The sequence below is a fragment of the Aquila chrysaetos genome, assembly GCF_900496995.4.
Source record: "Aquila chrysaetos chrysaetos chromosome W unlocalized genomic scaffold, bAquChr1.4 W_unloc_5, whole genome shotgun sequence".
Lineage (NCBI taxonomy): Eukaryota > Metazoa > Chordata > Aves > Accipitriformes > Accipitridae > Aquila > Aquila chrysaetos.
The window spans coordinates 741589-767906 of record NW_024470325.1 but is presented as its reverse complement, the minus strand read 5'-3'; the positions used below and the strand labels follow the sequence as shown (position 1 = coordinate 767906).

Genomic DNA, 26318 nt, shown 5'->3' with positions numbered 1-26318 from the left:
CTTAGATGCAAGAAGAACTGTGATAAAAACTGAGCAAAGCGCAGTAGTGATGGAACCAGAACTGACTCCAGCATGCAACAATCCAACGGTGCACATCATCCTCCTGCTGCGTCCAATGTCGCTTGACGGATTCCTTTAGGTTTCTCCTCCAAAGTTCTCACAGGACCGTATTTTCTGCTATAATCTATCAATTGCTGTGCTACATCTCCCCATGTCCTCATCCTTTTATGTTTTGAGTGGGAAGAAGTCGAGCTATGATTAAAAGGTGTATCGGTGCCAACATTAGTTTCATCTCTTTTGCCTTTAATAAAGCTCTCCAACTTTTCTACAGGGTCTAAAGACACTGTGGTCCTTTGGAGAACAATCCTGGTAGATTTGAGTGATTCTGGAGTCCCCTTACAAGGGATCTGATTTCAGGATTCACCGGCAACATCATTGGGGATTCACATCCGGGAACTAACTTCCTTTCATGTATCATTTGCAGGCAGTCTGCTTTGTGCACACTTTCTAGCAATTGATCAACTGTGCCTGTGTATGCTAGGGGATCCCCCTGTCAAAGGGTTCAGCCCTCCGCCCAATAGGCAGCCCGCTGGGTTACGGACCACGGGGCACGTCCATCCCCTGTTGTTAAAAAGACACCGTGGCCCCAGTAACCACTAGCTTCCTTTTCATTTAACTGGATTTGGTCCCCTCCAGTTAAAGATACACACCACACATACTCTTTTTCGGATTCTTTGGGAAGGCGCCCATATTTCTTTTCATTTTGGCCAATTCAGTGGGAGTGTATGGTATCCTCTTAGTTGTAATATAGGGTCATTATCCTCATCATTTATATAAGCATGTTCTGCTTTCATCAAAGGCCTCACTTGGGGGTTTTCCCTGAAGCATTTCCTTGCTTCCTCTAGCTCTTTTTGCAGGTATACCTGACTTATTTGCCAAATACCTATCTTTTCCATCTTCATTTCTATCTCATTCAATGATTCAGCAGACTTTGAAAGTTCTTTCTTTCAAGGCATCTTTTAGACAGCGATTTTCTTCCTCCTTTCCTCTGCTTGCTGTTTGTACACGCAAATTACTCTTCTTCTCTCTGCTAACTGCTCTTCCAGGTTGGAGGTTGTTTTCTGCAAAGTTGTACCAAATTTTCAAGGGATTCTATGATTTGTTTTTCCTGGCTACGCCGCTTATAGCGGTCTTCAATTGCTGCGACCAGGCTGGCTCCAAGAACTGCACAGATTATCGCTTTGCCTTTGCCTGACCGTGATCTAGCCTCATTCTGTATAGAAATCACTCGGTCTGTTACACTCTGTAAATTTGCCCGATTGTCTCGAGCCCACTCTTCCCAGCGGGGAGGGTCGAGCTCCATACTTTGCCAAGAGTGCATAAAACGAGTCAAGATTTTTTACTGATGGAGAGTTTTGATAACCATTCTTTTCAGTTCATTTTGTTGCAAAGGCCCAACTCACTTCGGGGGTCAAACTTAGTTACACCACACACGCAACAGCTGCTGCGTCGCCCTCCTCTTCCCTGAGTGGCTGAAGGGACCAAAATCTCACTTTGGGGAGTCAAAACTTAGTTGCTCACAAGTGCAGACTTTCTCTGCTTGTCCCTTCAACTTCCCCGAGTAGTCAACCTCATCTAATGAGGACAGTTCCCCCTTTTGCACTAGGAGATCCTTCTCTTGATCCTGATAGACAGATCCCTCAATTCAAGTTTGGGGTGATATACACTGAGGTGTGTGCGGTGTGCGGGAATCCCGAATCGCCCCCCTTGCTTTCTGGACACCTCTCACCCGTTCAGGTGTAGGGCCAGGTGCGGCTGGAACGAAACGTTCTTCCCCTGTTACAAACCGCACAAAACCTGCACCCCTCTGTCTGTCAGGATCCTGTCCGTGACGCCAGTTTAATGTCACGGTCCACTCGGTGGACTCGTGATGGTTCATTTGCTACGATCTCGAAAGTGCAAAATTAAGGTGACCAACACCAAAGGGGAGAGCAGTAATCACACAGTAAAACTTTATTGTATTGCCTGTGAAGAGCCACGCGATAGTTAGAGATGGGTGAAAGAAAGGAGAAAAGTAAAGTTAAGTTTAGAGAGAGGAGAAAAAGAGGTTATAGCTACCACCGCTGATCTCAAGACGTCCTAAGGGTCCCGGGTCCAGCTAATGCTGCGTCGTCGATCGTTGTGGTCCTTGTGGGGAGCTTCAAATTCCGTTGTTTAGAAGTCGTCTTTTATGTTTAGTAACACACCTTGCTCCACCTCTGCCTCAGGAGTCTCCACCCTGCTCAGAATACAATTATCATATCTCCGCCCTTCTCAAGCGAGACTATCACGCAGGCGCAGGGTCAGTGTCTGAGGCGTGGTAAGTCTTGGAGGCGGGTAGCCTTCGACCAGGAGGTGTGTTTTGGTATTATAATGAAGCAAAGTTCGTCTAGAGTTCATGATTTCTTCATCGTGTTATGGCAACAGTTGCAATCCATCCTTTTTGACAGTAGCTATGCGGTTACCTCTAACGGCTCTAGCCAGGTACCTTCCAGGAGCCTTGTACTGCACATTCTGTCCTTGGGATTGGCTGCTGCGCTCCAAACAGGCCGTTGTCAGGTAATGTACTGTTCATGTTCCTGATGACAATGTTGAGACAATGCTGATTTTCTGACCGACTCTTACACCTCCCTACCAGCAAGCGCGGGGTTGACCAAGCCTCCCTAACCATGGGGGTGGGGTAGACCTGGCGTCCCGACCTCATCCTCCCGGGTAGTACCGTTACCCCTACTGGTACTCCAGGGTACTAGCGGTACCCCTGCTCGTAACCTGGGGTACCCCTGCTGGTACCCCGGGGTACACCTGCTCTCCCTACTGGCCCCCTGGGTTAGACCTGGCCCCCCTACCGGCAAGCGCGGGGTTGACCTGGGCTCCCTAACCATGGCGCTGGGGTAGACCTGGTGTCCACATCATCCTCCCAGTAAGAACCTTACCCCTACTGGTACTCCAGGGTAGTACCAATACACCCTAGTACTTCGGGGTACAACTGCTGTCCCTGCTGGCGCGGGCGGTAGACCCGCCCTCCCTACCTGACCCTCTGGGTAGGCCGCTTATACCTACCTGATGCTCCAGCGCAGACCTGGCCTCCCTACCAGCGCAGGTGTGGTAGACCTGGCCTCCCTACTGGCGTGGGCAGGGCAGACGTGGCCTCCCTACTAGCACAACTGGGGTAGACCTGGCCTCCCAATCTTTGAAGGAATGTTAAACCTGGCCTCCCTCCCGGCAAAGGCGTGGTAGACCTGGCCTCCCTACCGGCAATGACGGGGTAGACCTGGCCTCCCTACCGGCAAAGGCAGGATAGACCTGTCCTCCCTACCCATGCGGGCAGGGTAGACCTGGCCTCCGTACCCGCGTGGGCGGGGTACACCTGACCACCCTACCGGTGCGGGTTGGGTAGACCTGGCCTTCATACTTGAGCGGTGGGTGTAGGCCTGTCCTCCCTACCCGCGTGGGCAGGGTACACCTGACCACTCTACTGGCGCGGCGGGGTAGACCTGGCCTCCCTACTCGCGCAGCTGGGGTAGACTTGGACTCCCTACCGGCAAGGACGGAGTAGACCTGTCCTCCATACCTGCGCGGGGGGGGTAGACACAGCCTCCTACCTGCAAGGGCGGTATAGAACTGGCCTCCCAACCTGCAGGGGCGGGCTACACCTGTCCTCACTACCCACGTGGGCGGTGTAGACCTGGCTTCCTACCGGCAGGGCAGGGTAGACCTTGCCACCCTACCGGCACGAGCGGGGTAGATCTGGCCTCCCAACCCACGTGGGAGGGGTAGACCTGGCGTCCCTACCTGCAAGGGTGGGGAGACCTGTCCGCCCTACCTGCAAGGGCGTGGTAGACCTGGCCTCCCTACCCGCACGGGGTAGTCCTGGACTCCCTACCTGCAAGGACAGAGTAGACCTGTCCATACCCGTGCGGGCGGGTAGACCTGGCCTGCTACCTGCAAGGCGGTATAGAACTGTCCTCCCAACCTGCAGGGGCGGGGTAGACCAGGCCTCCCTACCGGCACGGGCGGGGTAGACCAGGCCTCCATATCCACGGGGGTGTGGTAGACCTGACCTATCTACTAGCACACATGTGGTAGACCTGGCCTCCCTTCTGGCAAGGGTGGGGTAGACCTGGCCTCCATGCCAGCGCAAGCTGGGTAGACCTGGCCTCCCTGCCGGCGAGGGTGGGGTAGACCTGGCCTCCCTAACCATGGGGGTGGGATAGAAGTGGTCCTCATCCTCCCCGGTAGTACCGTTACCCCTACTGGTACTCCAGGCTAGTAGCAGTACCCCTACTGTTACCCCGGGGTACACCTGCCCTCCCTACTGGTGCTGTGGCCTAGACCTGGCCTCCCTACCTGAAGCTCCGGGCTCGGCCTGGCGTCCCTACATGACGCTCCGGGGTAGTACCGGGACCCTCACTGGTTTCGGTGTACACCTCGTCACAATGGGCGATCGGGGGTAGACCCGCCCTCCCTACCTGACCTGTGGCATCAGCCTGGTACCCGTACATGATGCTCCAGGTAGGCCTGTTTGTCCTACTGCACGGACAGGTAGACCAGCCTCCCTACCTGACCATCGGGGGTAGGCCTGGTGTCCCTTCCAGATGCTCCGCGGTAGTACCAGTGAGACAAGGGGAGTCAAAAGAATCTCAGTAGATATAATAAAGGGGGATGAAGATGATGTTTAGCGCTTACATTGTTGAAATTAGCTGACATAGAGACAGTCCTTGATAAGAAGAGCTGGTCCTAAGAACCAGCCAATAAGGTAGAGACAGTTCCTGATAAGAAGCAGGAGCAGGCCCCAAGAGCCAGCTAAGACTGGTCTTGCGGCTTGGGTGAATACCAAGAAATCACTGAGCCTGCCCAAGGAAAAAAGTTACTAGCGGTGACGAAGAGGAGTCGTCTTATCTTCATCTCTGCGACCACCAGACGACCACCATAAAGAGGCACTGCGCAAGCGCAGTTAGAGGAGACTATGGAAATGACCTCTCGGAGCTAATTTAATATGAAGCGGGGACAGGTCATCCATATGTAGGCGTATTGTGAATATGTAACACTTGACCGTATAAACTTGAAATGAACTGCCGAGTCAGGCACGCACGACTTTGGTGGGACTACTCCCCGTGCTGCCCAGTGCTGAATAAACATACCTACTTTACAATCGCACTGATTGTGCAGTCCGTTTCCGCACGTCACCGGTACCCTTACTGGTACTCCAGGGTAGTAGCGGTACCCCTGCTGGTACCCCGGGGTACACCTGCTGTCCCTACTGGTGCTCCGGGCTAAACCTAGCCTCTCTACCCACGCGGGTGGGGTAGACTTGGTGTCCCCTACGGGATCCTGTACTGTTACTGGTACTCAAGGGTGTTAATGATACCCCCACTAGTGCTCCGGGGTAGTACCGGTAACACCCCCCCCCCCCCCCCCCCGTACTTGGAGGTAGTACCGATACCCCTGCCGGAATCCGAGCAGACCGAGCTCACCACCGGTTTTCCAAACGCTGATGCACCAAAGAGAGCCGGGTGGACTCATCCGTCCTCTTGCCTTTCCAGGCAAGTGGAAGTCCATCCACTTGGATGACCTGATGCCCCCAGAGAACTTTAAGGCCAATCTCGGCCACCTCTCCAAAATGACCATTGCCGAGATTTTCCTGAGCAGCTCCCTGCAGCAGCATCTCCCAGCAGGTAAGAGCTCTCTCACCATAAACCCACCGTCTCCCCACTGCTCTCCCTTCCAGAAACCCACTGCCCCATCCTCCGATGTCCCACAAGTCAACTCGGGGTGGCTTCTTGAATCCATGTTCTTGGTTAGAGGTGTCCGGCCAATTGCTCCCCAAGCCCGAGGGTCTCATGTCATCAAGAAGCTGACACCAAGTAGTTGGGTAGCTTCCACCCTGTGCTGCTTTATTTCTCCCTGTTGATTGTCAAGGCACTCCTGATGCCTCCCGTGGATGGAAGTAGCTCTTGTTGGGGTTTTAACAGCTGAGTTACATGGTTAATGGTGATTTCAGGTTCTCCGGAGGATTCTGCTGCCCTGGGGAGCCTCACCATGTCAGGTCGTTACCCGGACGAAAATGTATGATTTTTTTATTATTATTTTATTTTTTCCTCCTCATTTAGTCACTTGTCATTGTGCAAGAACTGGCTTTGGGTATCAACAGACATTTTGGGATCTGCTTTGAAGGTCGTTGTTTGGGCTGGTACCTTGTCACAGGAAAGAATTAGCTGCAGGTCTTCCTGGGTCACCGTTGTGAGGTTGAAGTAGGGTGGTGGTCTCCCAGCCCCACTGTGAGTGACTGGCCAAAGACCAGGAGCCTTTTGTCACCATCAACAAAGCCGTGTCCCTTACGGGGGGACATCAGCAGTGCTCTGTGCCCTGAGGACCAACTTAACCAGGGTTTGTTGGGATGGCGAGATGGGTACAGACCTTGGAGCTCACTGTGCTAATTTCTGGAGAAGATGATATCTCGGGACGAGCGTCCCCAGGCAAATGAGAGCAAAGTAACGTCAAGCAAGCAACTCACCTCCAGTCTTTTCTAGCCGCAGTTCCTTGATGTGGACTCAATGATCAAAGGGAGCATCCAGAAGGCCGTGATCCAGCTGGAGGACAAGAAGGACAACAGCCAGCGTGCAACGGAGAGAATCAAGATCCTTCACAACTTGCTTTTCCACAGTCAGAGTAGCGGTACGTGTGAGTAGAGAGAACTAGAAGTGGCTCCTTCTTGCGCGTTGCAAGGTGTGCGGCTGGAATAAGACAACCAAGAGGTTAAGAGCCAGTTCTGGTGTCCTTCAAAGCCATCGTGGGTGGAGAAGCACCTAGGAGACGGAGGGTGAGGTTGCATGGGACCTCCCTGCACAGTCCCTCACGTGCATGATCGGAATCTGTACTAAACCCCAAAGCTTTGCTGCAGACCTTGGTAGATGATCCCAGACAGATATCACTTCCCAGTGGAAGCTGATTTCTGCTTGGACTGATAAAAAATTATTAGGTGGTGTGAGTTTTGAGTGGAAAACTGGCAACCAAAATCCCTTGTAGGTTTTTGATGGTCTCTCCTACTTGGAGATGAGCGCCGGGAGGGTTTTAACCAGCGGCGTTTTTGTGATTAGTTTCCAGCCACTTTATGACCATCCTGAAGAAGAGAATTTGTTACCTCCTACAAGAACGAGAGAAACCGATCCACGAGCCAAGGGGATGGATTTTCCGCCGGGCTCTTTCTACCAGCTTCATCCTGGAAGACACATCGTTCAGGTAGTGCTGGCTGTGGGCCACCTTCCTAATGTCAAGTCATTCTGTTCCTAAAATGGCTCCGCGTGAAGCGCGAGGCGCCTTGCTTAAACACCAAGACACGACAACCAAGAAGCGTCTAAATGGGGGGGTTTTACCAGCCTAGAACAAGGTAGGGGCTTGCAGAAAGGCCACAGTCGGTCTCAAAAGCAAAAAATTAATTAAGAGCACTGTCGATTTTGAGGAAGCTTCTTTTGGAAGGGCTTTCCTGGAAGCAAAACAACGTTGGTTGACTGTGAGATAGGCGAGGATGGTTAGTCTCAAGCCTGGATGTCCACGATTGGCATCTTCAGAAGCGGTTGGGTTGTCTTGGTTGACTGGTGGGTCTTCAAGACCGACGCTGTCCCCTGGGCAGAGGAGGGTTTCTTGGTGGGAGGCAGGGAAGCGACGCGATGAGCCGCGTCACCTCCTTTTTCAGGCAAGCACTCTGGATGTACCTGGAAGACATTGTGGCGAACGTCTTTGCCCAAATTCTCGCCGTGGTGGATGCCAACAACAACCTGGATCACATCTTTCAAGGCGCTCCACTCGCGGAACTGTGGCTCCAGATGTTCCAAGAAGCAACAGTCCTAAAAATTAAATACACCAGCAAGTAAGAGATGGGGTGTAAATGTACAGTGAGGTGGTTTTCCTTAGGAGAGTAAAAGCTGGTGTTAGTAGTGAAACAGTAGCTCGTGCTTGAGGTGCAGATGTTGATAACCTAGCCACGGAAGGTCTTGCATGTCAAGCCACTGGCACCAAAACTTCCCTGTTGTTTTAAGCTGCCAGCAAAATTGGCTCCTTCCTTGCTCTTGCCCAGTTTTCCCTGACTTTCCTACCACATTTCTCTCCGGGTTTCTGAACTTTAAAGAGAACACATATCAGTGGGAGTTGGGAACTTCCCTGAGGTGGTCCGCCCCTGGACACCTACGGTCTGTTGCACAATTTAATGCTTCTTTCTGCGCTGTTTGAATTCAAGGCCGGCAGATGCTAAGATTTCCGTGTTGTCCATGACGGAAGACCCCAACACCTCCCTCTTCTGCCGGTTCCCATTCAGTTGGGTTTTGAAAGCCTACCTGGACGACGTATGGGAGAAGGTCTATCATATGAAAGGTAACATCAGACTTTCCAGGGCGAGCTTTAACCCAACGAAGCTGCCAAAAATCTCCATCCTTAGTAGGAGGAACCATGGGGGCTGTGTTCCTCACTCAGATGGCCCAGAAATGTGTTGTGCGTCTCTTCTGCATTATGTCTATGTTGATATATATGGTATCTTTCCGATATATATGGTATCTTTCCGATATATATGGTATCTTTCTGATATGATGTATCATAATGTACATTATATCTTTCCGATACACGTGGTATCTTTCCGATATGATGTATCATAATATACATTATCTTTCCGATACACGTGGTATCTTTCCGATATGATGTATCATAATATACATTATATCTTTCCGATACACGTGGTATCTTTCCGATATGATGTATCATAATACACATCGTAACTTTCCGATACACGTTGTAACTTTCCGATACACATCGTATCTTTCTGATATACATTATATCATTCCAATGGAGGCATTCTGCCTCTTCACCCGTGGCCTTGCACTTGGCCACACGACCACCTGGGTCTTAATGAGGAGCTCCCACTTTCCGCTAAGCAGCCCTAACTCTCTTGGCTGTCCCTTCTAGATAAGCCCAAGAAGCCAACAAAGGAAGTGGTCAGGTTCTACCAAGCCTTCATCAAGAACGTCTTGATGCCAGACGGCAGCAATCTAGGTGTGCTACGCTGCTACACCGACGACTTTCTCAGGATGGCTTTTCCTCGACAAGATCTCTCTGTCTATGAGGTGAGTAGGGTTAGGTGGAGCACTGTCTTCAACTGGCGTTGGCTTTGGCCCTAGTCCTATCCTTCCGGGCCAAATCTGATGTTTCGATAAACCCTCCCTTGTGCTACTCCTCAACTGTTGTGAACATTCAGTCTTAATTCCACCTCGAGGACTATTTTTGATGAGGAAACTTCATACAGGATACAACAGCAATGCTGAGCATCCCGCCTTAGTCCCCTTGCTGTTTGCTTTGAGCGGAAATAACGCCTTTTATTTTACCTGCAGATTCTCTCAAAAGTTTTCCTCGCCAACGCAGCACAACTCTGCTCTTCCGTGGGCGGAGGGAGATGGGCTTTTCCCCAGTTTGGCTTCACGTAGAATATTTCTACCTCCGAGACGATTATCAGCTCTTCGTCGACATAGCAAAAAGCAACGATGCCGTCGTAGGCGAGTTGCAGGCGATGTATGAGAAGACGACCCCAGAAATGGTGAGGAAAGAGCTGCGTTTGCCCTCTAACCCTTCTTCTACGGCTCTTGAACACGGTGGTCTTCACAACTTCCATCATTTAATTACGTACTGTGTAATTAGTAAGAAGTCCTTGTGTTTGTGTCAGTCTGGGTATCCCGTTGAAGTCCCCTTAGACACTTTGACCCTCGAGGTGGGCGGGATTCGTTGTGTAGTGCTTCAGTGGTGGGCTCCAGCTCCTTAGCTTGCCCATCCGTGTGGAGATGTCCGCATCCCTCTGAAGACGCTTATTGCTTCGAGCAGCAAGCTAAGTTTTTTTGAGACTCCCCACGGTGATTCCAAGATCCTTCTTTCTCCAGGGCGCAGTTAGGCTCATTAAGCCCCTTCCTGGTTTACGGGTGCCACAACTTCACCCATAAAAGTCCATTTCTTTCTAACGTATCCCTGACACTACTCCAAAAGCTATACTAGCATCTAGTCACGCGGTGTCCCTTCCTCTGTGCCACCCACCAGCGAGGTCAGTTTCTTTACCTAGACTCTTTTTCTCTCTCTTCGCAAATGTCATTTCAGTTTGTCACCCTCGATGCTTTGAACATTCTCCTGAAGAAAGTGCAGGCCCTCCGAAAATGGACTTTTGCCCTTCGACGCCTGCATAGCGTGGCTCGAAAGTGTCAAGTCCATCAAGCCCTGGGTGGAGTGGATCAGTCTGGACAACTACCAGCTTCAGTTCTACCAGAAGAAGAAGGAACTCCTAGACAGCGTGTTGTAAGTTCAGTCGCTCTCTGTTGACGGTAGCGCAAGCGAACTTCTTGACGTCTGTAGGTCAGGTGAACTGAAGCCACCCTCCTCTTGGGGAGCTGGAGTCACAAATCCTCCAACTGTCCCCTCCTTCCTGGTCCTGCCTCGTTATCGCAACACGGTGGTGAAGCAGCTCCAAAAAAGAGTGGTGGATGTTTCACCCTCATCAAATTGCTTAGTTCTGGTGGAATTTCTCCTTGCACGCTTGACGGCGCCAGAATGTTTTCTGGAGCGGGACAAGCGGGTCTCTCCAGAGACAACGCCCAGAAATGGGCTGGCATTTTCAGTTTCGCCCAAGGTTGGGTTGAAACAAGCAGCGTAGGCAGGACCATGCCGTATCTTTCTCCCTCTGATGCAATCTCAGGAGGTCTTGTGTCCTCGAGTGACCACACGCGACCCGGGATGAGTCACAGATCGGCATCATTTGGGGTGTATGTTTTACAGACATCGCTGGACCTGCACCAACATTGTCTACATGTTGATTGACCACCTGCTGCACAACGAGACACAAATAGAGGAGAAACTCCTGAGGCTGGTGGTGAAGCAGTTCATCTTCCTCTGGAACGTAGGTGTTTCCTGGGGCAGCTCCTGGCTGTGAAGCTTGGGAGGGCTCTTCTTTTCCAGGAGACGTCTGATCCCAGCCATAGGGAGGGCTTAGGAATGGGAGAAAGGCTGGAAACACCATCCAGGGGACAAACGCTACTTGGATTCAGAATCCAAAATGAGGATTCGGAATCAAGGAAGGCTTCCTTCAGAATTTAAAGGGTTGATCCCGGTCGCTTACCCTCAGTGGTCCGGGCAGAGACATCCATACTTGGATCTGCTTAATTCTGCCGTCTAACCCTGTGTCCCTGCAGCACTGACATCCCATAATGTGTTGTCCTCCGCGTACCAGAGAGGGTCTCTGCTGAACTTGCGCCGCGTGTTTGTCTTTTTGCAGCGCCTCTACGCGAGCCAGCGATTTGAGCCGGAGAAGACTTTTTGATTTGGTGACAAAAGTGCTGAAGAAATGCAACGAGAATGCTGATGTTGTGTATCTGGTGTAAGTCCGAGCTGAAAAAAAGTTGGCTTTGGGGTCCTTATCCATCGACGCGATGTTTGTAAAGGGTGGGGGAAATATGTCAGCACTAGGGGTGGACCTCGTTGGGCCAAAGGGAGGGCCGCGCTGCTGAAGCCGAGGGGCGAGAACCTGTCTTGGAGGTGACGAATCGTCTCTGGAGGAACTTCTCGTAGGCGTGCTGCCAAAGAAACCGGCTCCCCTGAGCACCCAGGCTCTCCATCCCCTTCACCCAGCCGTCCTCACCACGGACTGTTGCCTCTCCGAGACGGGATGGTCCTCGGGCAGCTTAGAAGCTGCTGGTTCTTGAAGCGGTGGTGGGGTCACCCTGGTTCTCTACTTCTCTACTCTCTAGGCTAGGCCAAAGTGCCCATCCGGCTTCGTCCCCACCCCAGGGTGTACGTTAGGCAGGAGCCAGCCCGCACTCCTCCTCAAATCTGGCAGCAGCACTGAACTGCTGCTTCTTTTCGTGATATTTCTCAGGAAAGGTGTGAAGGAATGCAAGAGCTGCCTGCGGGAGATCACAGACCCGGCCGAGCTGCCCTGCAGCCACATCTTCTGCACTCGCTGCATCCTGGAGTGGACGAACAAGCAGTGTAAGATCTGCAAGGAGGAATTCCCGGAGGATTACACACCCATGGCTTCAGAGGCCACAAGGTATCCCGGCGCCGGCAAAAACCTGCCTGCATCCAGTTCTTCGTGTTAAATATTGAGACAGAGATGCTGGGTGCCTGAACAAATGGCCATCTTGTCTCCCTGGTTTTGGTCCTGTGCTCAGCAGAGGGAGGGACGTTGTTTCTTTTCCTTGGTTGGAGGCTGACCATGAGTCTTGGTTTTCTTCTTTCCTCCAGGGAAGCTGTTGCCTGTTCACAACACATTCAGGAGGAAATGCAATTCCTTCTTCGTTGAGTTCATCGCCATGTACTTTTTGGGAGACAGAGAGGCACCGTCTGCCGAAATCATTCAGCGACTGATACAGTTTGTGGCTTGCAAACCCAGCCCCGAGCATCAGGCGGGGGAAAGGGGTAAAAAGAGCTTGATTTCCGCTCTAACCCGGGTCCGACCGCTCGCTCTTGGAAGTCAAATAACGGATGGTCGCTCTTCCTTCCTAGTGTACAAGCCAAAAAGCGAGTTGTCGCCTTCGAAGAGTGCATGGACACTAGTCCTACCGTCCAGGTCCTCCCTCCTGAAGCTGCTGCTGCGATGGCGGGTCAGCCCTGAGGTTGTTCCCAAAACCCCGCTGGCCAAACCCCTCGGCTACAACGGACGCTGATGCTCTGTGTCCTTTTCCGCCCTAGGTTCAACAATGTCAAGGTTCACTTGGAAGAATACCTGTCCCAGATGGAGGAGAAGATAATATCCAACCAAAGTAACAGGGACCATTTCTACTTCATGGTGGTGCATTGTCCTGGAGGTAAGTGCGGTTGGGATGCGCTGAGAATCCCAACGGACACCGTAACTTGGAGCCACCTGTCACGTCCCAAAGTTGGAGCGACTCAGGTTCGTGGATTTCCTTTGTCAGAATTAAGGTGAAACGACACCAGGGGGAGTTCGAACAACAATCAACATTTATTCAACCTAGCTAACTTGTCCAAGTACATGTGAACTTATCAATATGAACCTTTCAACATGTCATTAAGCTGCTGTTTGAGAAGGGAAGTATAGAAAAATGAAATGGAAAAAGGAACATGAAACTGTGTCAGAAGGAGAGCCCCTCCTGTTGAGTCACGATTCAGAGCAGACCCTCTTGCTTTCTGGACTCCTTCTCAAAGAGGAGCCCAGGGGCAGCTAGATCCACTCCTAGTCTCAGACTTGGTCAACGGTTTATGTTTAAAAGGATGAGGTGTAGGGACTGTGGAAAAGAGAGAAGGAAAAGAGGGAGAGAGAGAAAGAAAGAAAGAAAAAGAAGGAAAGAGAGAAGGAAAGGGTTTCACCAGTCCTGGGTCCAGCGTTGGTCAGCCAGTGTAGAGATACCAGTTTCCGGAGGGCGCGCGCTTGAGAACTCGTTCTCCCTTCTTTTATAGCGTGTTAGTCGATGGTCTCGACATGCGCAGTCCCATTCCCGGGGTTCTCTGGAATCGGTTGGGAGAGCTTTGGGGGGGGATTCATTGCGGAGTTGCCTCTCTTTTCTGCTGGCATGACCGCTTAAGATAGAAGCACAGTCCCATCTTCCATGGGGCCTCCTCCTCCAGGCGCTATGCTGTGCTCCTCCTCCTGGTCACTTAAGATAAGGAATTGCGGCTTTGGAGAAGCGCGGTCCCACCCTCCGGGGGGCCCTCTTCTCCGGCCACATTGTCCTGTTCACAAAACTCCAGCATTTTTACAGAGGCCGTTTTCTCCACCAAAGTTCTTTAAAGAATGTTTGAGACATTAACATATATTTGTTCAGACCGTCACACCCACCACCCCAGCTAAAACCTATTAATCACATTAATTACCCCCTCTCCACATGTTTTTATGGATGAGGAACCAAAGGAGGAGCTCACCTTAAAGATGAGGAGAAGGCACAAGGAAGAAGGAGGAGCTGCTCAGTTATAACACACCTTCAGCGTCTTAAAAAATTGTCTGTCTCTCTCGAGCAGGATTTATGATATCCATCTTCTGAAGAAGACGTCACCCAGCTTGCTGAAAACTGCCTCTCCACCGCAGACCTATCTGCTTCTTTCTGCGAGCCCGACGTCTCAAGAATTAACACGCTCCAGTTCATCGCTCAGCTCCGGCTCTCCATCAGCCACGTGGCCCGCTGTGCTTGGCAGACAAATGCTTTCCGGTGAGTTCTTTTGCTTAGCGTACCATGAGAACTGTGCCTACCCCTAAGCAGGTCTAGAACAAGCCCCCAAAAAAGGTCTCGCCTTGGAGGTTTTGCTGGAAAATGACTGTTTTTATGAAAATTGAAGTTGTTTTGGACAAACTTCCCAGCTCTTCAGTCCCCAGACTTGCTGTGTTCTCCCGAGTATTTCCCGACGTATTAAGGGACCCTCTGTATTAAGGGACCCTCTGTACGTTGGCTTGAAGCCATGCTTCAACCTGTGGGGAGAAGATCCTGCTGCACCTGAGGTCCTACCACAGCCTAAAGAGCTGTAGGGGCTGCGTTGGTGAAGGACATGCCGGCACTGGGGACCGGGCATAACGAGAAACCTGCTTTCCAGCTGCAGACCCCAACGCACCCGCTGCCGAGGGGAACGAGAAAGAGCAAGACCTGGTGAACGCGATGAAGCGGCTGGTTGCGAAGGCTCAGACTCCGTGGCCTCAGGTGTTCCTCATCAGGAATCTCTGTGACATCTGTGGGCTCAGCTCCATGTGGAAGATCCTCCAGGTGGAGAAGTGGATTTACCCCAAGGGGTAGAAATTTCGCAGGTGGGTTATTTCTGAAGAGCCTTGTGCCGAAGCAGAGCTGAGGGGGTGGGATTTGCCGAGCTTGAGCCCTGTAAAATGGACTCGTGGGGCTCCCTTCCAGCTGAGGAGAACGACAGGCCCTCGTAGGGTGCAGTCAACTTCCTCTTCTTCCACTTGCTTCTTGGGATAACAATGCGCATCGGTATTTTTCAGGACAGAAGCACCTGGTCAAATACAACACAGATGTTTTCAGTGCTGGACAAAGCCCAAAACCAGCTAAAAATTAAAGATTCCACAGAAAACCAGAGCTTGACTGTGAGTATTGGTTGAATCTCCAACAGGAGGTTTCCACGGGTTTCGGTCTGGAACCGTTGTTGGTTGGTCTGGAACCTCCTGGAAACAGGAGGTTTCCATCTGCGTTGATGGAGAGCTGCGGCAGCTCCCTGCTGCCGGGAGACACAGACGGGACTTTGCGTGGACGCTGAAACTCCGCGGGGAACCCAGAAGACCCCTCACGGCGAAGCGCCGCGCTGCTTGCCTTTGCTTACATCTTGTTTTGTTCGGCTTTTGTAGCCTGTCCTGCGACAAATGGAGAACATCCTCCGGTTGCCGTCCGTCCCAGATGAGCTGCTGGAAGACAAACTGAGGAAGATCATGGATGCGTTGGGTGACAGCGAAGACCCAGGCCTGCTGGAGCTGGTCTTCCACGCTGCGCTCGTTCTGGTCTTGTTCCCGAGCCGCGTCACTCACCTCTTCAGGAACATCTGCTTCAAGCCTGACGTGGTGAAGGTGAGTCGCAAGGCTGAGGTGTGCAGCGCTCTCCAACCCACTGTCCTGGTGCAATATTTCCCGGCAGACAGGCTTTGTTTTGGTCAGCTTGTTGTCCTGTAGATGGTTTTTCCCTCTTCCTTCTCGTTCCTTGCGCTGAGAAATAACTGCGACCATCCGTCCTGGTCTCTACTTCAAATGTGGATGAGATGGATGGTTTACGGGAGATGCCTGTCTCTCTGCTGACTCAAGGGCTGCTGGGGGCCTGGCGGAGCTTCGTTAGTGGGGATTAGGTGGTTTGAAGCCCAACCCGAGCGTCCTCCTTCTGCCAAAGGTCTTCCATCACTCCGATGAGGGTGGAGATGCTCGTTCCTGAGCTGGGCTTCCCCTTGGGTCTGTCCGTGCATGAGGGTCTCTCCGTGCACGAGTTGTTCCCGTTATTTGAGGGCTGCAGGAAGCAACCAGGACATCGCGCTGCTTTTCCTGGAAGCGAAGTTTTCTTGGAGGTTCGGTGGAACCTCTGGATCCTCTCCCTTCCCATCGAGGCCATGTTTGGCCCATGGCGTATTCAGTTCCGGAATCAAAACTCATGAATAACTGGGGACTTCGCTCACGTCTGGTCGTTTCAGCCTCATGTCTCCCTGTCTGATGGACCTTGCTCCCTCGCTTGGTCCCCATTCCCTCACCAGAAATTTCTCCCTGATGCCAGCGGCCGTGCGGGAGGACCCTTCCTCCCTGCTCCTTGCTTTAGAAGCAGAACCGCTCCTCAGATCGGTGGCAAGCGAGCTAGGACGACGGTTACCCCACGCCTCGTTTTCTATTGCCTTTCCTTTCCAAGGGCTCCTACCTTCCCACCATGCCTGGAGACCTGCTTTTTGATGAGGGGAACTGGAAAATCGGCACATCGGAAAAGATTTGGAGTAAGTACTGGGGGAATCTTGCCACTCCTGTGCGTGTAGGGGATCCGTCAGCAACTGATCGGCCGGGGGGATGGAGGGAAGGGATTGAAGACTCCTGAAGGCCGCCTCTGTCCTTCTGTTGAGTCCTTCATGATCTTCACCTGGGCGGAGCAACTTTTGGGTCCCTTTTTGACAAGCTCTGTGAGAGGCGCATGGTCGGGTTGGATGTCGGGAGGTGAGAACCAGGCCTGTCGCCCTCTTGGAGAGCTTCTGGCCACGTTCCCATCGCGGAGGTCGTTGCGGGAGATGACTGACTGACCGTATCCTCTTTTCACACGTAGCTTGTCGGTGCGGCTCGTACTGGATCGTCACCCACGTAAGTGTCTCCTTGTGGCTGATGGTCTTTGCAGCTCTGTCTTGCGCCTCTCTTGTCGCCTCCGTGGGGAAAAAGCCAGGCTCGGGATGAGCTTCTCGGCTCTTCTCCTGGCTCCCAGAGCTGCCCGTCCCCTTTGCGCCGTCTTGAAACGCGTCTCGGCCTCTTGGCTGGCTGTTTCTACCGGGTGGTCTCTATAGACGCTCCTCCTGCCCCCCTGCTCCCCTCCGAATGTGGACTCCGGCGTCACTGCTCTGTCAAGTGGTCCTTTAGCTGCAAGAGCAGCTGCAAGGCTCAGAAGCCGCATGGGTTCTTCTCCAAGCCGGTTGGGTTCATCTCCCAGTGCGGTGCTAGGCTAAACAGAGCTGGGATTTGTGTCTCCCTGTGGGAGCAGTGGAGCGGAGCGGGTGCTTCCAGCTCTTCGTTAGTCTCACCCCCCCAAAAATTGATGCCTAGACGTGTCCTGCTGGCTGTAGGAAGGAACCTGGTTGGACTGGAGATGGTTGCTCGTAGGCAGGCGTCTCCTCCTGCCTCTCGTTAGCTGTTGCAATGCCCTCGTGTAGAAAACCAGGTTGGAGGACGTGGAAGCCACCTGGGTGCCCTCAGCTTTTGCTAGATGCCCTCCAGCACCTGGCTGAGCTTCCAACCTTCTCTCTCGCTCCCTCCTCGTGTGTCCAAACACAGTGTGGGCTTCCCATGGAAATGAAGAAATGCAAATGTGGCGCCATCGTCGGGGGAGCTAACCACAAACCTGAGGCAGGCTTCACGCAGAAGGAAATGTAAGTCAACCCTCCTGGCTCCAAAGCACCCCAGAGGGCTTCACCCATCCACCTAACCCTCCCGCAGAGCTGCGGGCACGGGGAAAATGCCGTTGGTTGGCCGAAACAAAAGTCTCTGCGTCCCGCGGTCCCATCGCGGGACCTAGGAAAAGACGTGGTGGGTAATTGCTCGTTCTGAATGCAGCACCAAGGACAAAACGGAGAAAGGGTACGTCCTGGAGAGCCCTGGCTCGCGGAGAAACGAGCTGGAGAGGTGCCTGTCTCCTGCCTGCGTGGGTCTCGTGAGAGCTCTGCTCCATTCGTCCCTCCTGCTGGGGATCCATGCGGACAAACAGGTGAGCCACCACCACGCCGTGAGGAGCCTTCGGCCTCGCTTGGGAGGGGGACGTTCCTGAGAGCCTAACGGAGGAACCTGCTCCGTCTTCCAGGCAATTCGAGACCTGATGAAAGAGCAAACCAGAGGACGTGGAAGAGTTCTTCTGGGGCCACCTTCGGAAAGATGTGGCGTGCCTGGCAGAAGCGCTCGGCAGGAACACGGAGGACGCCGTGTTGACTGTCCATCTGTTTCTACGGCACCTGAGCAACGACAGCCTAGCAGGTAGAGAGATGCTGGGGAGCTCCGGGAGGTCACCAGCGGGCTTGCGGTGGTCGGGTTTTAACCGGGACTAGCGTCATTGGTTCCTTCTTCCTGGGACAGTCTCCATCCCGGGAAACCGGTGAGAAGACAGGGAGGGCAGTGAGCTCATTCAAAGCACTCGGGCCAAACCAGCTTGAGGGCATGAAGAGATTGGGAGATAGTTTGCTCCGAGGAGGCGTCCGTGTCATCCCTTCCACTCTCGGTTCCTCTTATTTCTCCATCTTCTTACTCCTCGCCGTCAAGAAACCCGGCAAAGCTCTGGGCAGACCCCAGGGCCTACAGGGTAAAAGCTCGCCTCTTTTCTTTGCGTCTTCGACAGATGAGAGCGCAGCCTTGAGCGTCCTGCGTGAGAAAAAGGACCGAGAAGAATGGGAAACCTCCTTCAAAGCCCTGGCTCAGCCCTTCTTCCAGGTACGCCTGCGCCCGGCTGCTGCTCGCGGCTATTGCGTACCCAAAGCACCGCTTTGCCGGCGGTCGCGTCCGTGTCCAGGGATATCTGCTGAGCTCAGGGCATTCCCGCGCGGAAGAAAAAAGAGGTTTGTCCCCTCTCCTTTGAACTGGGAGCTTGTGCTGGTGCGGTCTCCTGCTCTGCTCCTGCAGAGAGGTGGCTTTTGGGATGCTTTTTCTATGCCAGTTCAGATCCTCCTTGGAAACAGGATGGGTTTCTTGCCTTGGAGAAAACCACCTGTGGGTTTCTCCCCGGGAATTTCTGTTCTTGTCCCTGTGGTGGCAAGTTCTCATCGCGCCCCCCCACAGAGCCCTCGTTGCTTTTTTTTTTTGCCTTAAGACCCCGTGAATCCCCTCAGGCTGCTTGGGTAACCAGGGGTGGCTCCTAACAACCCTTGGTTTCTTGCAGGAATTGGAGCAGACCCTTAATTCTGTCAAGGAGCAGAGGATGAACGAAGGTCCCCATGGCTCCAGCGTCCTCCTGAAAATAGCTTACGGCCAGACACCACCTTTCCAAGACCTGCCAAGGCAGGGGTTGATCAACCAGCCCTGCATGTGGAGATTTGAACAGAAGATGACCATCCAGACCCTGATGCATTTCCTGCAGCAGGAAGATAGAGGAGGCGCTGGAAATCCATACCCCATTCTACTGGAGCTCCTCTCGAAGGTTAGCTGTGGGAACATCCCCTCTACACCAAAGCAGATGCGGTAAATTCAGCCTGGTTGGTGTCCGTGAGGCACCGGGGTAACTTTTTTTCCCCCCGTTGTGTTTCTTTGGAGCATCCAAGCAAGACAAGGTCCTCCTCCAGAATACTTTGCAGTGCCAGCTGGGATCCCAGTCCCTTGAATCACGCCGAATTTTCTCTTCCAGCTGGAGAACATCTCCCACGTCCGACACCTGCCCGACATTTTCCGTCTGCAGAACTCCCTGATCCACTTCTTCCAAAACAGCCACAAAGGGGAAAAGTACACAGTCCGGCAATTCCTGGACCAGCCTGAACTTTCAGGTGCAACATGGAATTCCGCAGTGCCTTGGGACGTGGGCGTTAGACACCCCTCGGCACCCAGATGCTCTGCTGAGAAGCTGCTGCCGTAGTTTGCGCGGTGGAGCCAAAAAGCAGCCTGTCGAGGCTGGGGGTGCCTCTGCAGGAGCAGTTTTGGTGGGGGGGGGGGAGGAAATTTAGGAGAGGGTCGGAGGTCTGAGGCGTTGAGACGGATCCGGGGCAGATCCTTTCTCCTGAGGCGTTTGGTGCTTGATGAGGTTGTGCTGCTGTGAGCGAGCGAGATGGGCGAGACGGGCTTTTCAGCTCTTAAGTCATGGTGCCCGGTTGGGTGATGTCATACGTGATCTCGTGCTGGCTCGAAGCCCGCGCGGCGTTGGTCCGACACCTCGCGTGATGTGTCTGTTGGGAGACATCCTTCGACCTGCCGTGTCTCCTGGGAGGATGCCTTGATTGGGGCCGTTTTCTCCTCTCTCCGTGTCTGCAGAGGACCAGCGTTTGGCTTTCAGCAGAGCTATAGAGACGATCAAGAAAGTTTGGAGCAATATTAAGATGAACCCGGCCAGCTCAGGTATGTGGAAATCCCTGGGACGTCACGTCCCTCTTTCCTTGGCTGTTTCTTCTGGAGGTGCTCCGAAGCTGAGCTGCTTTCTGCCGTGACCCTTCCTAGCAAAACCACTGAGCTTGCTTGCTTTCCACCTGCTAAAAGCCCTTCTGAAAATGCAAAACCTAATAAAAAAAAAGCAAAACCTAATAGAAAAAAGGCAAAACCTAATAGAAAAAAGGCAAAACCCAATAATAAAAGAAAGCAAAACCCAAAAATAAAAGAAAGCTAAACCCCAAAATAAAAGAAAGCTAAACCCCAAAATAAAAGAAAGCTAAACCCCAAAATAAAAGAAAGCTAAACCCCAAAATAAAAGAAAGCTAAACCCCAAAATAAAAGAATACAAAACCTAATAAAAAACCCCCCCGGGAATCCGTACAAGCCAGTTCCACCCTTTTCCAGGCATCACCGTCCTGCCAGACCTCTCGCCGAACGACATCAACGTCAACACCGCCGTCCTTCACCTCCTCCCCACCCAACCGTCCATCAGCCACCTGGTGACCACGTTCCTCATCCAGCTGCAGAACAACTGCATCGACACGGCGGCGCAGGTCACCAGGGAGAGGCAACGGTAGGTCTCCAGCCGTTCACCCCAGCGCTCGTCCGTCTCCTCCACCCTCCGTAAAAGCTCCACGAGAGGTTTTCGGGACCGGCGCGGGACTCGCGGCGGAGCTGTGGCGGCCGGACGATGCCGTCGCAAGGTCCCGGTGGCTTGGCGTTCGGCAAAAGCGGGTCCTCGGTGGCGGGGTAGGATGAGGCGAGAGGTCCTGTAACCGCACGGGGCAACCTTTTCTCTCCCAGGTCCATCTCTGCAGAAGAGGTGAAACCCTCCTCCGTGCTGGCCATAACCAAGAGCGATCTGGTGACCATGGCGCTTACCAACTTGCAGTACGAGATCGACGAAGACGGCACCAAGAGGACCTACTTCGACTTCCAGATGCTCCAGCGGCAAGTGGTTCATCGTTTCATCAGCGGAAAGCCCCTTATCAAGGCTCAGGTGAGCTCAGCGCTGGCCGAGTTGTGTCGTCCCAGCTCAGCAGTGGGGTTGGGGTCTGCTTCCAGCCTCTTCTCCGTGCCTTTCTGGAGTCGGCAGACTCAACTGAAGACGTTGGCAGGTGCCTGCTGTGCATCTGTCTCTGCTCCTCGGGTTTTGAAGGAGTGCCGCGGCCAGAAACCGCTTCTGCGGTCGGGAAATGGTGGCCTGAAAGGTAGCGCGAGGACCTACAGCCTTGTCTTTTGTGAAGGGGAAGCCAACCTGGTTTCTTTGAGAAGGAGGGAGGAGTTTGGTGGCTGTTCGAAGAACTTCAGGAGGCATCTTCCAGGGTTATGTATGGTCCAAAGCGGGACTCGTGCTCCTCCAAGGTGGTTCAATCTCTTCTGGCTGGGGCTGCTGGTCTCCGTTCTGTGAAAACGAAGCCCGGAGCTGGTGGGAGAAGGAGACTTGAGGACGCTAGAACCAGGCTGTCCTGCAGCAACTGGGGCGTGTGTGCTGTCCTAAAGGTGGAGATGAGTCCACGCTGGCCGTTCCCAGGACCTTTTGGTCCTCCTTCATGGAGGTGCCTTCTTCCAGCCATCGGGGACCTCTGCTGGTCTCCACAACCCCGCAGTGGCCTCAGGAGGTCGTCAACCACCTCCGGCAGAAACCGTGGGGGACATCCCACGGACTCAAATCTGCCCAGCTGAGCTTCTCTGCCAGCCCCCGTTAAGTGACGCCAGGCATTTTTGAGGAGACTGAAGTAGACGGACGCCTGTGAAGTTGAAAGCAGATGACCCTTTATTGCTAAAAACACGTATTTACAGTCACATATTCTGCAAAGTCACTGTACACGCGCATAAACGTAAGATATAATTGGCTATACCAACTCTGTACACGCGCATAAACGTAAGATATAATTGGCTATACCAACTTAAACATGCAAAGTTTGTCTCAGTCTAATTGGTTGAGATAAACTGCCAATTGAGTTTTTTTGTGCCAAGTTCCCTTTATCGTGGAGTGCACGCCTGTGTTCTAATTGGCTTTATTATCATCTTTCTTTTTTTGTCGTCTTGTTTATTCTGTTCGAGGTCTTCTAAAGGCGTTTGCAATGCTCTTGCAACCGACGTTAGCTAAATATGTGTCCACACATTTTCGTAACCGTCTATCCCAAATTCTTTCCAGACGGCTCCATCCGTTGCCCTCAACAACGTGAGGACCCTCCAGGCCACCAAGATGAAAGTCAGGGATCAAGTGCCGCAGGTAGGAAACGGATCACCGGTCGTCTTCTCCATCCAACCCTGAGGTCTCCCCTCAAGTTCCGTGACACGACGGGGGCTCGGAGACGGGGCAGATTTTGCGGGAAGACCCAAAGCCAACTCAAGCAGGGGGTTGGAGAACTGGCAGGCCCCGGTTCTCCTATCCCAAAGGGATGAGCGGGCTGGGAGGGCAAGACGTCGTGGTGGTGCCAGCTTTCTCCAGGTCACATCTTTGCTGTTCTCGCTACCAGGAGCCTCTCAGCATCAACCAGCAGAAGCGCATCATGGAAGAAGCCCGCTCGGTCAACGCCCTCTCCAAGACCTTGGCCACCCTGAAGGTGGCTGCCGAATTTCTGGCTGTGACAGGTGGGCACCCGGAGTGCCCGCTGCCCGAATACGTCCGGCAGGAGCTGAAGATGGACGCCGCCGCGAAACAATTCCAGGACCTGCCGGTAAGCGAGGGGCGGGTGGGAAGCGTGGACGTTCGTGACTTCACCAGAGGGACAGGGTTTTGCATCTCCCGTGGCTCCCACCACCTTCACGTGCTCCAAGGTCTCCAAGTCTAGTGTCCGTGGAGGCTTGGGGCTCTCCTGCTCTGAGCAAAAGAGGTCCTGGTCCCCCCCGGCTGGGTTTAAAAGCTTGGCTGGGCGCTGCCAGGTCTTCACGCCGTGTCCACCGACACGCTGTGGATGACCATGGGCGCCTCCGCGGGCGCCTCCGGTCATCTGGGAGCCGAGGGTTTGTAGATGCGCCCACCTGGATTCTTCAACCGGGCAGGATGGGACCTTTCTAAGGAGATGAACCCCCGTGTTTCTCTGTCCTCCCGTGTTTCCTCTGTTTCTCTGTCCTCCCGTGTTTCTCTGTCCTCCCGTGTTTCTCTGTCCTCCCGTGTTTCTCTGTCCTCCCGTGTTTCTCTGTCCTCCCGTGTTTCTCTGTCCTCCCGTGTTTCTCTGTCCTCCCGTGTTTCTCTGTCCTCCCGTGTTTCTCTGTCCTCCCTTTCTTCAGGTGGTGCCCAACGCCCGGCTGAAGCACATCCTGGCGCTGTGGCAGGTCCTGGCGGCTCGCAGGTCCATGCTGTTGGTACAGATGAACCAGGTGAGGGAGATGACGCTGGGGAAGGAGATTGGGTTTGCCCCCGCGGGAGGAGGAAGGAAATAACATTGCCGCGGCCGGGCGGCGTTTTTGACATCCCTGTCTCACCCCTTCCCTGGGTAAAATCAAGGTCTCCGGCTCATCCGGAAGATAATCCGCCCCTCTCCGGGTACTTTCAAGACCAGCTCGGGTCTTGGAAGCTCTCTGGTGGCCCCGATAGGAGGTTCAAGGACACGAGGGGGATTGTGGTTCTCCTTCCTCTACCCGATGTCACCTCCAGAGCCATCTGGGTAGGGTGTGCTGGGGTCTCCCTGTTGCTGAAGCTGGTGGTCTTCGCAGGATCCCTTCTGCCTGGTACCCAAGGAGTTCCAAGGGCAGCTGGAGGCAAGCGAGGCGAAAGCCTTGGCCTCCGCGTTGTCCAACACCAACCTCGACCTCTTCCTCATTGAGCTGCACGAGATGATCGCGGTGGCGCTGTCCGGATATCAACCCGAACATGAGTAAGTCCGGGGTCGTATCCTGGGACTCCTGGAGCGACGGCAGGAGTCGCGGCTTCCTGGGAGGTTTTGGTTGAGGAGAAACCTCTGAAGCTCTCCGGGCCACGTCCTCCTGCCCCAGGCAGGTTACTCGAGGCCTCGCCTGGTTGCGTGTTCGTGGATCTCTTGTCTTTGGAGATGCTCGTCTTGGGGGGCTGTCCCGAGGTGACGTCACCCCTGATGGGAAGAGGTTTTTTTTCTTATTGCCCAGCCATCAGCCGCCCCATTGGCTCCTGGCGCCCCTGGAGATACCCCAGGGCGGCCTTTAGCACGAGGCGTTGGCCGTCATTGACCAGTAACCTTGGCCACCGTTGAAAGCCGCCGTTGACCAGTGACCTTGACCAAGACAGTGCTTATTGTTGACAGCCAACGCTGGCTGTGGCTAGCTGCTGGGGTTGGTGGGCCACCCATCCCGCCTCCACCCCCTCACCTTTCTGCTCCGCCTCCCCCACAGGCTGAAGGACGCCTTTATGTTCTTCCTGGAAGTCAAAGAATTCCCCACCACGACCGTGGACACTCTCACGGATGCCCTGGACCCCGGCATTCCTGTCGGGAAGATCCTTTCCGTCTGGAGGACGGCTGCGAAGACCAGTCAAATCAACGTTCCCGCGTACGGCCAGGAGAGGCCAGCCCAAGGCAGCCGTTAGCCCCGCTTCTCGCAACGACCCTGCTGGTGGCTTGTCCCCGTTGGGCGCAGAGGAACCGTCTACCCCAATCCCAGCTCCGGGCTCAACGCACCAGTTGCCTGTGGGCTGCTGGGAGCAGCTCCGGCCTCCGATCCCAAGCGTCCCTGTCCCTCCAACCGTACCGAGCCGCAGCAAGAACTTGGGAGACCGTTCCCACAGACGCATCCCCAGTGGGATCCGAGGAGCTGGAAGCCCCTCTACCACCCTGATGTTGGTTGGAGAGTGGTTCCGTGTCCCCTCCGTGCCCATCAGCGGTGGCCTCTTGTCCCGCCTCATTCCTTCCTCTCCCTTCCGGCATCATTAAATGCTCAAGGACCCGTCTTGGTTTCGTGTCGTTCCTCAAACGGTGGTGGAGGAGATCCGGCTGGTGTTACGGGTGCGACCGGACCTTCTCAGGGGCTACCGTGGGGCTCAAGGGGGCCACTGGCCTCTGCAGATGGCCAGGGGCAGGAAAAAGACCACAGCTGCCCCCCAGTGCTCCCAGTATACCCCAGCGCTGTCAAGGGTTTGACCCGTGCGGTGAGCTCCTTCTCTCCATCTTCCTGGAGAAGGAAGGAGGTCCGTGCCCAAACCTCTGTCCTCTCCCCGCAGGCGTTTATAGACATGGATGAGATCTCTCCAGTGTCTTCTCCAGGCTGGAGCATCCCAGTTCCATCAGCCTCTCCTACGAGAGGTCCTCCGGTCTCGTCACCATCTCGGTGGCCTTTCCCTAAGTTTCCTTTCAAGCTCTCCGTAGAGGTTTCGCCAACTTGTTGGCGAAGACCCCCTTGTCCCAGTTGGTCAGATGAATCCCATCATCTCCCGACAGACCTGGCTTCTCCAACGTAGATCCACGATCACGGAAGCCAAAACCTTGAGTATGGCACCAGCTGCTCCAGTCTCTTTATCATCTTTACTGGATTCTCTCCAGTATGGCCATGTCCCTCTTGTACTGGGAAGCCCAGCCCTCCAGGTGTTGCCTCACCAGCACGGAGGTGAAGGACCACCTCCCTCCACCGTGACCTGCCTTTGCGGCAAGTTCACGGTCAACTTGATGTCTGCCAGGACCTTTTCTATCAAACTACGTTCCAACCACGTGTCCCCGCCATGTCCTGGTGCTCGGGGTTGTCCCAGCACCAGGAGAGTAACCCCGTGATGTTCCTATCAGGCCATCTCTCCGGCTTACTGGTTTTTCTGGGTGGCAGCGGGACCCTTTGGGCATTTCAGCCGCTCCTCCCGGTTTGGGGTCATCTCCAACCTTGCCGGTTGACAACCCACCTCGCTGCTCATCTGACCCCTACAAACGGCTTCTCTAGGAGGATCTAACGGGAGGTGGCATTGAAATGGGAGAACGGGAGACCGTTCTCCCCACGGCAGTTGTTGGCATCGTAGATGTTTATTGAGTCGGCTGAGCGTGACTTCTCCTCGGTGAGGCCACGCCGATGCCTCCTGATGCTTTTCTCATCCATCGCGTGCCTGGAAGTGGTTTCCAGGATTAGT

General features: G+C 53.8%; 2 protein-coding genes across 2 annotated transcripts; both read left to right on the top strand.

The window, feature by feature from the left end:
• Positions 1 to 5533: 5533 nt before the first annotated feature.
• LOC115337594 (E3 ubiquitin-protein ligase rnf213-alpha-like) lies at positions 5534 to 10213 on the top strand. The gene is made up of 9 exons (XM_030005969.2): positions 5534 to 5714; positions 6041 to 6105; positions 6570 to 6714; positions 7137 to 7278; positions 7733 to 7906; positions 8273 to 8406; positions 8992 to 9149; positions 9414 to 9616; positions 10165 to 10213. The coding sequence occupies exons 1-8, from the start codon at positions 5534 to 5536 to the stop codon at positions 9504 to 9506; spliced, it is 1092 nt and encodes a 363-aa protein (XP_029861829.2). The 3' UTR covers positions 9507 to 9616; positions 10165 to 10213.
• Positions 10214 to 11722: 1509 nt separating this feature from the next.
• LOC115337593 (E3 ubiquitin-protein ligase RNF213-like) lies at positions 11723 to 25156 on the top strand. The gene is made up of 21 exons (XM_030005968.2): positions 11723 to 11766; positions 11933 to 12106; positions 12748 to 12863; positions 14599 to 14765; positions 15359 to 15574; positions 16392 to 16473; positions 16794 to 16828; positions 17510 to 17604; positions 17789 to 17939; positions 18055 to 18202; positions 18561 to 18652; positions 19098 to 19355; positions 19560 to 19695; positions 20177 to 20260; positions 20696 to 20864; positions 21095 to 21290; positions 22452 to 22529; positions 22777 to 22977; positions 23531 to 23620; positions 23957 to 24117; positions 24608 to 25156. The coding sequence occupies exons 1-21, from the start codon at positions 11723 to 11725 to the stop codon at positions 24798 to 24800; spliced, it is 2886 nt and encodes a 961-aa protein (XP_029861828.2). The 3' UTR covers positions 24801 to 25156.
• Positions 25157 to 26318: the final 1162 nt, after the last annotated feature.

Bases quoted from the DNA above. Each gene is read 5' to 3' on its own strand.
- LOC115337594 (XM_030005969.2), top strand. From the start codon at position 5,534: ATGCACCAAAGAGAGCCGGGTGGACTCATCCGTCCTCTTGCCTTTCCA. The intron at 7,279-7,732 runs GTAGTGCTGGCT...CTCCTTTTTCAG, and splicing joins CTGGAAGACACATCGTTCAG to GCAAGCACTCTGGATGTACC. The intron at 9,150-9,413 runs GTGAGTAGGGTT...TTTTACCTGCAG, and splicing joins AAGATCTCTCTGTCTATGAG to ATTCTCTCAAAAGTTTTCCT.
- LOC115337593 (XM_030005968.2), top strand. From the start codon at position 11,723: ATGGTCCTCGGGCAGCTTAGAAGCTGCTGGTTCTTGAAGCGGTG. The intron at 18,203-18,560 runs GTAGAGAGATGC...CGTCTTCGACAG, and splicing joins GAGCAACGACAGCCTAGCAG to ATGAGAGCGCAGCCTTGAGC. The intron at 24,118-24,607 runs GTAAGTCCGGGG...CCTCCCCCACAG, and splicing joins GGATATCAACCCGAACATGA to GCTGAAGGACGCCTTTATGT.